The 14,902-nt window shown below is 43.0% G+C and overlaps 1 protein-coding gene across 2 annotated transcripts in view; it reads left to right on the forward strand.

The window, feature by feature from the left end:
* PTPRB (protein tyrosine phosphatase receptor type B) overlaps positions 1-14,902 on the forward strand; it is a 106,907-nt gene that overhangs the window by 63,721 nt on the left and 28,284 nt on the right. For both annotated transcript variants that reach the window (XM_006197825.4, XM_006197826.4), the window contains 6 exons: positions 659-922; positions 4,735-4,998; positions 5,541-5,804; positions 6,898-7,161; positions 10,001-10,270; positions 13,611-13,874. In XM_006197825.4, coding sequence (XP_006197887.1) covers positions 659-922; positions 4,735-4,998; positions 5,541-5,804; positions 6,898-7,161; positions 10,001-10,270; positions 13,611-13,874 — 1,590 coding nt within the window. The remainder of the gene's footprint in view (positions 1-658; positions 923-4,734; positions 4,999-5,540; positions 5,805-6,897; positions 7,162-10,000; positions 10,271-13,610; positions 13,875-14,902) is intronic.

Consider the following 14,902-nt stretch of genomic DNA (forward strand, 5'->3'; position numbering starts at 1 on the left):
ATTGACATCAGAAAGGCCATTATGGTCACAACAGGTCTTTCGAAGCCCCCAATTCCAGTCTCCAGACTTGTTGCTTCCAGAATAGGCCTTTAGGCTTACTTCTCACCACTAGAGGGCAGGATGTGCTTTGCAAAGGGAAATGCAACCCGGCTACTTGTATTATTAGATTAGATTCCCCAGAAATAAATAACTTAATCACAAGAAGATCGAAGCGTTCCCAATGTCTAAGACCTCTAGAGAAGCTACTGAAAAAAAAGAAGACAGAAAAGAAAAGCTGTTGCATTCTTCACCTTTCCCCTCCAACGTCTTTTCTTTATTGATGAGTTTGACTCAAATTCATTCGTTTAGATTATTCGTTCCCTGTTCTACAGAGGGAACCTCCTGACACATTCACATAAACATGACTCCCCTTGAAATAACGTTACGAACAGCAGCACCGCAAAGATGCAGCAGCAGCATCCTTGTATTCATGAGGCATCCGAAAGGCTTCCCTGCGTTTTAATTTTGGTTAGCCTTCTGACGTAAGAGTGCTCAGCTTCCCGAAGCTCAAGTGAAGTCCTCACGCTTCCCGGACCTCATTGGTAATCAGATCTGCTGAGTCAGCACTGTCGTTGCTGACTCAGGCTTTTGAAACGTTTTCCCCCTTGTTAAATCCCAGTCCCCTCCAGTGTGAGTGGAGTCACGGTGAACAACTCTGGTCGCAATGACTACCTCAGCGTATCCTGGCTGCCGGCTCCTGGAGACATGGACAACTATGTGGTGACACTCTCCCACGACGGCAGGGTGGTTCAGGCCCTCGTGATCGCCAAGTCTGTCAGCGAATGTTCCTTCAGCTCCCTCACCCCGGGCCGCCTCTACAACGTGACCATAACTACGAGGAGTGGCAAGTATGAAAGCCACTCCTTCGGCCAAGAGCGGACAGGTAAGTTCTAAGCAGGTTCAGGCTCCATGAGAACCGGCTGGCCGTGTGGTCCAGGGCATCACAGATCTTCAGCGATTCTGTAGGTAGGGTTAAAGACTCGTCCTTGTCACAGAGTCTTCATATTTTGACCCTGGGGATTCCGTACAGGAGCAGATGTTACCTTTAGAGTAAGATGAACACCACTTTCGTGGCTAGAATTCATCATACGTGCAAATGTAGTAACAAGTATTTCTGTTTTCAGGAGTACTTCTTGGTTGCTCGACCCTGGCTTTACATATTTTGCTAACTCAATCCTTACAAAGTCCTTATTGAGGTAGTTGCTGTTACTATTCCCATTTTACAGATTCAGATAAGTTCTGAACCATGGTTCACGGTAACGTGCCCAATTGTCTAACTTGTTAAACAGCCAGTGCATTTCAGATCCTGGATTTAAACCCAGTTCTGAACGACCTCAGAGCCTACCAGGTTCTCTGTCCTGAAATCCTTCCTGAAATGTCTGTTGGTCAAGACTGCTATTCATCCTTTTTCACTCAAGGTGGAAATGTGAACCTTTATAGTTCTGAAACTAGGAGCAAAATCTCAGCAAAGGCGTTGAGTGCCTGTTTCTCAGTGTGCTGGAAGAAACTGAATTTAGACAGCTACCATTTCTCCAAGATACTTATGCTTCTTGAAGTTTACGTCTGAGATTTCTGCTTAAGGTTAACATTAATATTTTGTCAGATCTTACCTGCTAAGCTATGGGTTGATATTTGCGTTATTAACTGTCAGTTTTTCCATTAGGATCTGGGATAATTGACATCATCCTGTTACCTCACATAGGATCTGGATCCTAGTAGGCACCCAGTGAATATTGGATGAATAAATAATCGGAAATCACCTAGATTAGGGGTTTTCACTGGGTGCTTCGTGGGCAGATTTTTGGAAAGTGTTAACCCCCGAATTGTCTGTGTAGTTGTTTGGGATAGGGAAGAACATATGTGCATTTCATTAGAAAGACAGTGAATGGCTTTTATCAGATTCTCGTAGTTTCTGTGACCTCAAAAAGGTTAAGAACCACTGATTTACATTGTTACAGCATGATGGCATTGAAAGTGTCCACAGAATGATCAAATCCTATCTTATTTTAGATAAAGTCCCAGAGAGAAACTGTGGCTTCTCCAAGATCATGTGGCTGACCAGTAGCCAAGTTCAGCCAAGCTCCAGCACTCTTTCCATTACATCATCCTCTCCCTGAGAGCACTGGTCAGGGATTCAAAGAGATAGTCCGTACCCTCAAGTGATTTAAAGCCTAATTATGCTGATAATCACAAGACTGACTTACATCTGAAAAGCAGACTTCTATTTACGAAGCAGCCTAAATGTCTGTGTCTTATGCTGATCAACTTGGAGCCTAAAAATTGCCGGAGATTAAAGAACGTGTCATCCAATTACTAACCCCTTGCTTCCTCCTCAGTGCCAGTTCATGAATTTCCGGTCCACACGAACTTCGTATTGATAGGCCTTGTTCTAGGATTGTTTTTATCTGCAAGAAAAGCGATCCTTTATTCAAAGCATCCTTTGGAGGCTCTACCAGCATGAACTTGGATTTGGCGCATGACTGATCAAGGCTGAACCATTGCCCCCGACAAATCAGTCTAACTGGAGAGTCGTGTCTGAGTGGCTGCCTTTTTGGTTTTGGCTGATTGTCTCAATGCCCTTTTCCTTTACTAATGCTCTTGTTCTACATTCTGAGTGAGAATTTCAATATTTCTAATTCTGTATCACATCATCTCACCGTGCAGCAAGGCAGGTCTCACAAATTACCTCCAGTTCCACCTGGAGAGCCTTATTGACTTAGCACGGTGTTCAGCCTGGTTTTTCTTCCCAGAATAGCTGCTCTGCCTTCTGTAAATTGCCTAGATCACTGGCCTTTCTTAGCCCACACCTTCAATGTCACTTCAGAATTTTTTTCTCTGTTAACTCTGTGACGACTAAATTCTTGCAACACTGTGACTGATTCCAGGTAAATATTTTGGGGGAAAAAAAAAAGAAAGAAAGAAAAGCATACCTGCCCTTGCTCTGTATCTGTGGCGAGATATATTCCAATGCAAAAAGCTAGTACACATGAGCCAACAAAGGATAGCAGTGCAACTTGTGGGCAAGATGAACAATGCAGCTCGGGTCCCCAAATATTGAAATTTCTAGGTCATTTCGTGCTTTGGAGGAAAGTGAAAGAGAAAACTTGAACATAGGCTTGGTGAGTGATCAGACAGAAATTCCTTAGCATACGCCAAACATGGACAGAGAATGCACAGACTCAGAGAACACGCTCACACTGGGAAGCTTAGGACCCGGGATCTGGCTGAATTCAGACCTCTTCTCAATGCTCCTTCTCGATAATATTTGTAAAGTCCTGTGATAAGCAAATAGTAATGAACCCAGAGCCTACATTTGAATAGCCCCAAATGAAAATTTAGAATATCCTTAATATCATGGTCTGAATACAGAATTGCCTTTTTTTTTATAGTGTTCCTGTTAATAAGCATTGATTGATTGATCGATCAATTGAGAAAAAACAGGAATACACTACCATATGTGTTTGCTTTTCTTCCCTTTTTCTTTTGGATTGTTTATGCTCTTCTTGGTAACTTAATATCATATCTTGAGTCACCAAAGTGTGCTGGAATTATTCATATCGTTGCCATCATTCATCAGAATTTGTTTGTATATTAATGGGGAAACCTCAGGTGTACAAAACTGGATTAATCATAATTGGTGGTTCAAGATACTATGCATCAGTTACCCCTTTGCCACTTAAATTTTTTAGGCATTTAATTTAGACATTTAATTAATGATTTTTAATAATTCAATATGTATGTGAGAAACCACTACCCAAAATAAAAGCTAGGGACTTAATAATAATCTATATCAAGTCATGTGGTTCCCACCTCACTAATCCATCCAGAGGAAACCATCATCTTGACTCCTATTTTTCTCTCTTGCCTTCCATGTTGCAGTTTTATTATTTATGTATTTCTAAAATTATGAGTTTTAAAAATTTTGGTGGTTTTGTCATAAGAAAGGTATTTTTATGCAATCTATAATCTTTTGGGACTTAGATTTTTTTTCTTACTATTGAATTCATCCATGTTTTGTGTTTCGGTGTTAAGGACAAGAAATCCAGATTTTTTGTGTTTTGAGTTAAGAAATATTAATTATGTCTGCTGTATAATATTTCGCTGTGTTTATCAGTTCGTTCATTCAGTCTCCTGTGATGGGCATCCTCTCTCACACTTGGTTCTATCAAGTTTTTAAATTTTACCAACCAAATGGATGTAAAATGGTTCTTTGCCATGGTCCTGACTTACATTCCCTTCATCACCAAAGATGTTGAACATCTTTTTTATGTATTAACTACCATATGTGTTTCCTCTTCTTACATTTTTCTTTTGGATTGTTTACACATAATTTTGGTAACTTACCATATCTTGAGTCCCCAAGATGTGCTGGAATTATTGATGTCATCGCCATTATTCATATAAATCATCAGTTATCATGTTTAATGTTCCATCTTGTACAAGACATTTTGTGTAGGCTAACAGCAGGATTAGAATTAATTCATCACGTTCTGCTAAAAGATCCACTTAATCACTGTTAGTAAGTGTAACTGTCTTTCCCCCTCCTGAAGTTCACAACCTGAAGGTCTAAGATTTTTCTTTCGAACGCCCACAATAAAAATCTACTCACTTTCCTTTCTGGTCCCAGGTTGTCATCTGCAACCAGTTGCTCCCTCAGAATCATTGTCTTCAGCTCTTCTCTGTTCTCTTTTTCAGTGCCTGACAGGGTCCAAGGAGTCAGTATTAGCAATTCAGCCAGGAGTGACTATTTAAAGGTGTCCTGGGTACACGCCACTGGAGACTTCGATCACTACGAAGTCACCATTAAGAACAAAAACAACTTCATTCAAACGAAAAGCGTCCCCAGGTCTGAGAACGAGTGCATATTCGTTAAGCTAGTCCCTGGACGGTTGTACAGTGTCACCGTGAGTACAAAAAGTGGACAATACGAAGCCAGCGAACAAGGGAATGGGAGAACAAGTAAGTGGAAAGATTGCAAAATTTGATGGTTGGTTGGGACTTGAAGGTCGTTGAGGAAATAATTTATCTGAACCTTGAATTCTCCCTGCTTACTGATCAGTAAATTACATTCCCAGTTAGTCTCACTTGGAGCTAACATCATTCAGCCAAGCCATGGCCTTTAATTACAGAATATTTATTGGCAGGTAAAAGCAAGCATAGTGGGAGGGCAAGATGGCCAAATTTCCCATTTTTCTTCCCTGTCCTCCTGCACTGTGGCGTTTAAAGTTCTAGACATCTTGTTTAATCTTATGATTGAGCACATAACTCATTTTGTAATTATATTCTACCAACACTTAGCATAAAAGATTTATGTCAGGAAAGAAATTACAATTCCAATAGTTGCTTTCAATTTTTCTTGTTTAATTATGCGTGAAGTAGTCAGAGTGGTTTGTTTGGGGAAGGGAGGTGTTTGCCAGTTCCTTGAATGTGATCCATAAATTACTGTGTCGTAAACTCTGATCAGTCACCTTCCTGAGATGTCTTCCCATATCCCTTCCTAGTCCCAGAGGCCGTTAAAGACCTAACCTTGCGGAATAGGAGCACTGAGGATCTTCACGTGACATGGACACGAGCTGATGGGGACGTTGACCAGTATGAGATCCAACTGCTCTTCAATGATATGAAAGTGTTTCCTCCTTTCCATCTTGTCAATACCGCAACTGAGTATCGATTCACCTCCCTGACGCCAGGGCGCCAGTACAAAATCCTTGTCCTGACCATCAGTGGAGATGTACAGCAGTCAGCCTTCATTGAGGGCTTCACAGGTAACTGGAAACACGGCTCTTGAGCCTGACTAAGTATAGCCGTGTATTTAGCATGTCGGGTAGCCAGGCGTCTGGTTGAGGATGTGAAGGGATAAAGGGGAGACGGCAAGAAGGGAGAAGATTATCTTGACAGTGACCATGATGTGGTCCAAGCTGGTTTAACAGAAGTAAAGTATGATGTAGAAGGAGAAAAAAAAAGCTTTCTGAAAAGTAGCATTGAATAGATGTGAGTAGGTGTTGCTTGTGAGGCGCACAGATTAAGTGTAAGTAACTTGGTTGGTTGGTGGGTTATTTCTTCTTTGGAACTCTGTTAGGAGTGTTGCTATAATAGTTAACATTTATTAAGAATTGACCGTGTGGGGGAGGGTATATAGCTCAGTGGTAGAGTGTGTGCCTAGCATGCATGAGGTCCTAGGTTCAATCCCCAGCACCTCCATTAAAAATAAATAAACAATTTCTTATAATGAGCCATAATGGAAAAGAAACTGAAAAAAAATATATATATATGTATATATAAGTATAACTGAGTTGCTTTGCTGTGCACCTGAAACTAACATGGTGAATCAACTACACTTGAAAAAAAAAAAGGCTTAAATAAATAAGTAAATAAACCTCATTACCCCTTCAAAAAATTTAAAAATTTAAAAAGAATTGATTGCGAACTAGACCCACAGCAAAGCACTACGTATGTCCACTTTGTTCAGCCCTCACAATTCCACGGGCTGGTTGCTGTTTATATTGCTGATATTCTGATGAGGAAACGGAAGCTTCCAGGGGTTAAGTAATTTTGCCTCTATAGTCCCACAACTAGAAACTGAGAAAACCAGGACTTGGACCAAGGCAGTCTCACCAGCGCCCGCTATATAATGGGCATTCTTCATTTCTACTCCCTGGCCTGGATATCCCTCTAACTTGCCCCCATCAACCTCTGTTGCAGCAGAAAAGTCAGAGAAACATGGTAGATTGATGCCAGTTTTTTTTCTTACGTGTTCTTTCGGTAGATGACAAAACATAGGAAGAATGAAATTTTCAGTTGAAAATGTCCACAGTTCATTCTCCAACTGATGATTTTCAAATTTATTTTCTTTTTCAGTTCCTAGCATTGTCAAAAATATTCACGTTTCTCCCAACGGGGCAACAGATAGCCTGACGGTGAACTGGACGCCTGGTGGTGGAGACGTCGACTCCTACACGGTGTCCGTGTTCAGGCAGAATCAAAAAGCTGAGTCTCAGACTGTCCCCAAGCATGCCTCTGAGCACACCTTCCACAGACTGGAGGCTGGGGAACAGTACCGGATCGTGATCGCCTCGGTCAGTGGATCCCTGAAGAACCAGATAGACGTGCTCGGGCGGACAGGTGAGCGTCCACCTGGAGAAGGACCAGTTGTCCTCCATGATGGGACAGTGAATGGGCGTTGGCCATTCACAATGGAAAATATGCAAGTTCAGAACCACCTAAATTTGTACAATTCAATGTGCTTTCAAGAGCCTTTCTCAAAGTTTTTTCTTTGCATTTTTCTTTCTCAATAGAGATACTCAAAATGAAGGGTAATGAGAAACCAAATCATGTGAATAGATTTTTATACTTGCTAAAGGTTACAACCCTTAAAGTTATTAACCTATAAAATTATTCTATTAAAATTATAAGCTTATAAGCTTATAATAATTTTAATTTAACAAGCTGACTTCTCTATCCATTTTTCAAAATTTTACCCTTCTCAAAATTCTTGCAAAAATATGCATCTATGCCATCTACTTCATCTGTGATGAATTAATAATGCATCTTTTTTTTATTGAGTTATAGTCAGTTTACAATGTTGTGTCAATTTCTGGTGTACAGCACAATTTTTCAGTCATACATGAATATACACATATTCATTTTCATATTCTTTTTCGCTGTGAGCTACTACAGGATCTTGAATATAGTTCCCTGTGCTAGACACTATAAACTTGTTAATCTGTTTTATATATACCTGTCAGCATCTACAAATCTCAAACTCCCAGTCTGTCCCTTCCCACTCATCTTCCCCCTGGCAACCACAAGTTTGTATTCTATGTCTGTGAGTCTGTTTCTGTTCTATATTTAAGTTCATTTGTCTCTTCTTTTTTTTTTAGATTCCACATATGAACGATATTGTATGGTATTTTTCTTTCTCTTTCTGGCTTACTTCACTTAGAATGACATTCTCCAGGGGCATCCATGTTGCTGCAAATGGCATTATGTTGTCATTTTTATGGCTGAGTAGTATTCCGTTGTACAAATATACCACAACTTCTTTATCCAGTCATCTGTCAGTGGACATTTAGGTTGTTTCCATGTCTTGGCTGTTGTAAATAGTGCCCCTCTGAATAGGGTACAGGTGTCTTTTTGAATTAGGGTTCCTTCTGGCTATATGCCCAGGAGTGGGATTGCTGGGTAATATGATAAGTCCATATTTAGTTTTTTGAGAAATCTCCATACTGTTTTCCACAATGGCTGCACCAAACTGCATTCCCACCAACAGTGTAAGAGGGTTCCTTTTTCTCCACAGCCTCTCCAGCATTTATCATTTGTGGACTTTTGAATGATGGCCATTCTGACTGGTGTGAGGTAATACCTCATTGTAGTTTTGATTTGCATTTCTCTGATAATTAGTGATATTGAGCATTTTTTCATGTGTCTATTGGTCATTCATATATCTTCATTGGAGAATTGCTTGTTTAGGTCTTCTGCCCATTTTTAGATTGGGTTGTTTGTTTTTGTTTTTTCTTATTAAGTCATATGAGCTGCTTATATATTCTGGAGATCAAGCCTTTGTCAGTTTCATCTTTTGCAAATATTTTCTCCCATTCCATAGGTGGTTGTTTTGTTTTGCTTATGGTTTCTTTTGCCGTGCAAAGCTTGTAAGTTTAATTAGGTCCCATTTGTTTATTTTTGCTCTTATTTCTATTTCTTGGGAAGGCTGCACTAGCAGAACATTGCTGAGATGTATGTGAGATAATGTTTTGCCTATCTTTTCTTCTAGGAGGTTTATTGTGTCTTGTCTTATGTTTAAGTCTTTAATCCATTTTGAGTTTATTTTTGTGTATGGTGTGAAGCAATATTCTAACTTCATTGATTTACACGCTGCTGTCCAGTTTTCCCAACACCGTTTGCTGAAAAGACTGTCTTTATTCCATTGTATGTACTTGCTTTCTTTGTCAGAGATTTATTGACTAAAAGTTTGTGGGTTCATTTCTGGGCTCTCTATTCTGTTCCATTGGTCCAAATGTCTGTTTTTGTAGCAATACCATGCTGTCTTGATGACTGTAGCTCTGTAGTATTGTCTGAAGTCTGGGAGAGTTATTCCTCCAGCCTCTTTCTTTCTCTTCAGTAATGCTTTGGCAATTCTAGATCTTTTGTGGTTCCATATAAATGTTATTATGATTTGTTCTAGTTCTGTGAAATATGTCCTGGGTAATTTGACAGGGATTGCATTAAATCTGTAGATTCCCTTAGACAGTGTGACCATTTTAACAATATTGATTCTTCCAATCCAGGAGCATGGGATATCTTTCCATTTTTTTTAAAGTCTTCTTTAATTTCCTTAATCAATATTTTGTAGTTCTCCATATATAAGTCTGAACTGAGTTCAAATGTGGGAGTCATCACCACGTGGGTAGCAATTTGCACCACAAGAGTGGATGAGATCTGCTAAAGATAGTATGTAGAATGTGAAAAAACAGGAGCCTCGGCCCAGAAAATGTTAACAAATAATACACTCTTGCCTTTCCCATCAGGAGCCATGGTACAGACACTGTTATGTACCACCGCTTAGGTCAAGGCTGGCAGCTTTGACTTGAGTTAATCTTCGGAATACAGGTCTAAACAAGCAATGTAATTCCGTCATCCAGACTACATTTATTGAATGTGAATTTATTCAGCATTCTTCCACTTTCTAGATACATAGATAGACATCACTCTGTATATTTATCAGTGTCCCTCTCACTAATCTTTCTACTTTTTGGACTTCAAGATCCTGTCTAAATTCAGAGAAAAAAAAAAAGAATCTAAGCCGTTATCAGATAATTCAGGCCAAGAAACACGTTCTCCTAAGGGCACACGTGAATGTAACCATGGAGACATCATCTTCCATCTGCAGTCGATTCAGGGAACTTTTTCTCAGTTGGTTACTTCACCCTACGTGATGGGACCTGCTTGTCTTCTTTCTTTGCAGTCCCGGCATCTGTCCAGGAAATCAGTGCAAAGAACGCATACAGCAGTCACTCCTTAATAGTAAGCTGGCAGAAAGCGGTTGGCGTGGCAGAGAGATACGATATCCTGCTTCTAAATGAAAACGGAACCCTCCTGAGTAACACGTCAGCAGCAGCCACCACGAAGCAGCACAAATTTGAAGACCTGACACCAGGAAAGAAGTACAAGATACGGGTCGTAACTGTCAGTGGAGGCCTCTTCAGCAAAGAGGCCCAAACTGAAGGCCGAACGGGTAACTGGCACGGCTCCTGTTTCGATCTCTTGTATCTCCGTGCCTGCTATTCCTTGAGAACGGGAGGGCCGAAGGGATGAAGCAGCATTGGGAGATGACATATATTTCTTGACACGGTAGGAGGGCTCATCGTGACTTTCCCCTTCCAGGTCAGTCGGCCTGTTCACACAGCCTTCAGCCCTCCACACTCCAGTGCAGATTTTCCATCAAAACTGACTCTGTTAGTTTCTCATTATTGCTCTAATTGCCACAAACTTTGCAGCTTGTAACAATGCACATTTATTGTCTTGTAGTTCCGGAGATCAGAATCTGAAAATGGGCCTCATGGGGATAAAATCAAGGTGTCAGGTCGCAGAAAGACTATGTTTCTTCTAGAGACTTAATGCAGATTCTAGAGGCCACTCACATTCCTGGGGTCACGGCCCCTTCCCGCAGTGGCATCCCCCCCCCCCACCTCTGAGTCTGTCACATCACCTTCTCTGCTCTTCACCTCCCTCTTCCATTGTATAAGGACTCTTGTGATTCACTGGTCACCACCCGGACAATCCAGCATAATCTTCTCATCTCAGATCCTTCCCTTAATCACATCTGCAAATTCCCTTTTGCCACATAAGGTAACATAGAAGTTCCACAGATTAGGACATGGACATCTTAGGGGACCATTATCCAGACAACAACCTTGATCTAATTGGTTATTTTTTTAAGTGCCTGAGTCTGAAAGGGGTTTGATGTTGATAGGGACATAAAGATAAATCAGGCATGCTTCTTGTCCTGGAAGAGGTGGCTGACTGGTCGGGGAGACAGACACATGGACAGATGATGCCAGTGCATTGTGAGGAGGGTTGTATGTGGGAGGGGACTGTCCAACACCAAGGGGAGAGCGGTCAGGTGGAGCGGGGATGTCTTGCTGAAAGTGACATTTCAGTACTGTCACGAGGGATGAAGCAATGCCCCAGATGGAGACGGGGTAGGACACCCAGTGCAGACAGGGGGCCCTGTGCCAAGAAGGAAGGTGTGAGAAGGAGCAGGGAGACTTTTGTGGCGGCTGAAGTGTGTGTTACGTGGTGGAGCGGCGAGGCTGGGGAGGCGGACTGGGGCCAGATTAGAGAGTCCCTTGCGTGTCTTCCTTCGGAGTTAATTTTTCATCTTATCAAATAAGTAAAAGGAGACAATAGAAGTTTTTCAGCCAGAGAGTGAATATTTTGTAATAAAAATTTGAACCTTGAGAAAAGATAAATCAGACAGTAATGGGGGATGGACCAACAGTGAAGAGGCCAGAGGTGGGGAGACCTGCTCATAAATGCACTTGTTATTGAGCGCCTGCTGTATGCCAAGCACTGTGCTCAATAAATGAACAAAATAAACCCTCCTGGTTGTGATGCTTATATTTCAGTAGGGGAGAGAGGCAGTAAACAAAATAAAGAAGTAAAAAATACATAGTAGATTACATGGTAATAAACACTGAGGAGAAAGTTAAAAGAGGAGAATGGGTTAGCAAGTGATGGAAGCTTACACTTTTAGATTGTACAGTCCTGAATGGTTTTGTTGAGAAGGTGACATTTGGGTAAAAATCAGTAAGAAGGGAGAAGGAAGATCGTGTAGATATCTGGGGGGTAGCATCCCCAAGCAGAGCAAACAGCAAGGCGGAGACCCAGAAGCGGGAGTGTGTCAGGGCTGTTGGAGAGGGAGCGACAAGGTCACGGTAGCCGGAGCTCGGTGGGTGACGACACAGTGCGGGGAGCTGTGGTCAGACAGGACTGGGGTCCTAAGATGATGGCAGTTATAGAAACGAGAAGGGTCAAAACGCATAACTAACGCAGGGGCCCTGACGAAGACCAGTCGGTACAGTCAAGACACAGCCCTGCGTTAGGCGAGGTGGCACTCGGTGGCTGAGTGGAGCATAAAAGGGGGAGCAGAGGAGATTCTAGAGTCTTCACCTGGGGTGTCTGGTAGAAGAGGATTCCTTTAACTGAGATATGAGGAGCAGGGCGGGGAGGGAGGGTCAAGGAGAAAGACACAGGGCTCAGTTGTGTACTGAGCGTGAGGTGTCTGAATGGCTGGCAGGGAGAGGTGGCCAAGAGGTCATTGAAAATATGGGCCTGAGCTCAAAAAGTGAGCTGGAGATAGATTTGGATCAAAATTCTAGTTAAAACCTGTGTTAATCTGTTCAGGCTGCTCTCACACCCATAAACCAGGTCTGGAGGCTGGAAGGCCAAGATCAAGGCCCCAGCAGATCTGGTGTCTGGGGAGAGCTCGCTTTCTGGTTCAGAGATGACATCTCCTTGCCGTGTCCTCACGTGGTGGTAGAATGAGAGAGCTCTCTGGGGTCCCTTTTATAAGGCACTAATTCCATGCATGATGTCTCTACCCTCATGACCTAATCATCTCCCATTGGCTGCATCCCCTGATAGCATCACCTGGGGGTTCGGGTTTCAATATATAAATTCCTGGGGGTGGGGGTGGGGACACAAACATTCAGACCATAGCAATCCATGAAGTGAATGAGGTTGACTACTGAGCTAATGTCACAGAATATGCGGGAGACAAAGGATGAAACCATGGGAAATACCTCCTTTTAAGGGCCTGGTATAAGGAGAGGGAAAAAGCAAAGGGCCCTGAGAAAGCGCTTGGAGTGGGAAATCCAGGAGAGGCCGAGACAGATGCCCCGCTCTGTTCCCACCAGCGTCCTAAGATTTCCATGGACTCAGGCAGCATCTGCAACCGTCTGACAGCAGGTCACTTCCGGTGGTACTCCATCACCGTGCCGGCGGGTAGCACTGAAGGCCAGAGGGGTTGCAGAATCCTAACATAAACCTTCTCTAAAAAATGCTTTTGTCTTTTCCTTTCACTCTCTCTTTCCCGTATCCCTGCATCTAACGTTCTCTCTCCGCCTGATGTTCCCTTTCTTTCCTACCTACACTCTCCTCCCCACTGTCTTTCCCTCCAGTGGCCATTTCTCAGCTCTCAGGTGACCCTCAGAGATCGTGTTTTGACCTCCGATCCAGCTCTCAGTATTGGAAAAACATTTGGTCACACAGGTCAGATGAACATTTATTTTTTATGCTCAGAAATGCCTTGGAAGATCATTTTCCATTTCAGGACATTTTTTTCCCCATTCTCTTGCTTTTTTTTTTTTCAATAAATTAACAGTTCCAGAATCAATCATTCAGAATATTCAGATTTCTCTGCATTGGGGTCTCAGTGAAGTCAGTATTTTTTAGAGGCAGGGACCGCAGGTGGTGAGCGGCTTGTCTGAGCGTGGCCGTCCCAGATGTCGATTGGGCTGCGTCAGGGATGTGCCAAAACTCAGCCTCTCTCTCTTGCTCCTCGACCTTTCCAGTTCCAGCAGCCGTCACCAACCTGAGAATCACAGAGAACTCCACCAGACGCCTGTCCTTCGGCTGGACCACCTCAGAGGGGGAGCTCAGCTGGTACAACATCTTTCTGTACAACCCGGACGGAACCCTTCAGGAGCGAGCTCAAGTTGCCCCCCAAGTCCAAAGCTTCTCCTTCCAGAACTTGCTACAAGGCCGCATGTACAAGATGGTGATTGTAACTCACAGCGGGGAGCTGTCGAATGAGTCCTTCCTGTTCGGTAGAACAGGTAAGACGTGGCCCCACGTAGGAGTGGGCAGCAGGGAAACGGTCCCAGGACTCACTGGCTCCTCCTCGAATTGTCCTTAGTGCCCTGTTCTCTCTGGGGTATGGCTTTATATAAAAAGTTACGACCTTTCTATGAAGTTTTTGACCCTAAATCAAACCTTGGATTATATAGCAGAATAGTTTTTACAGTAGCTTCTGCTCTGATGCTTCCACGTGTTGACCTCATAGAGTTTGGTGGGGAAAAAAAAACATGAAACTGGCTCTTTAGTTTGCCAGCAAATTGCTAGGAGAGGGTTGTAACCCATCAGGGCTCGATTCAAGCTGTGCCTTTCAGTTTTCTGCAAGAAATAGACAGAGTGGAGAGCGGGTCCAGAGGAGGGCAGCGACAGATGAGACCAACAAGCAGTGACTGTGAATCAGAAACCCAGCCCCAGGTGAAATGAACACAAGAGTTTCAGGAAAATGCGAGAGAGAAACATCTCTGGGCTTCTGCTAAGAAACTGAATCCACTCATTTTTCATAATTTGAGCCCATGATCTCATTTTTCTCTCCAATTCTTTTTCTCAGTTGACAATCGGTTTCACGTGCTCTTGTGGGCCCGGCACTGGGCTCCCTGCTGGAGGAGGAGTCCCGAGGCCTCTGACCTTGCAGGGCTCTGGATGAGCAGAGGAGGAGGGGACGGGCCAGCAGATTTTAAAGGGAGGTGATTTGGGACAGTGTGTTGTGACAGAGAATGACTTCAGCAGGGCAAGAAACCACTTTAGACAGAGAAGGCTTTTCAGCTGAGACCTGAAGGTGGGGGGAGCCACGTGAAGAGCTCATTCTAGGCACCCAGCAGGAGTCCTCGGTTGGCCTTCTGAAGGGAATGAAAAAGAGCAGGACAAGCCTAGACCATGAGTGGAACTGTCCAGATGTTACCGTTTCCAGGGCCACCCGCTCTCTGCCCATCTTCCTTATCTGCTCATCAGTGTCGAAAGTTCCTCCAGCAAGGAACAATAGTCTTCACTCTCCAAAGCATCGTAAAGCTCA

Source organism: Vicugna pacos, chromosome 12, assembly GCF_048564905.1.
Source record: "Vicugna pacos chromosome 12, VicPac4, whole genome shotgun sequence".
NCBI classification, from domain to species: domain Eukaryota; kingdom Metazoa; phylum Chordata; class Mammalia; order Artiodactyla; family Camelidae; genus Vicugna; species Vicugna pacos.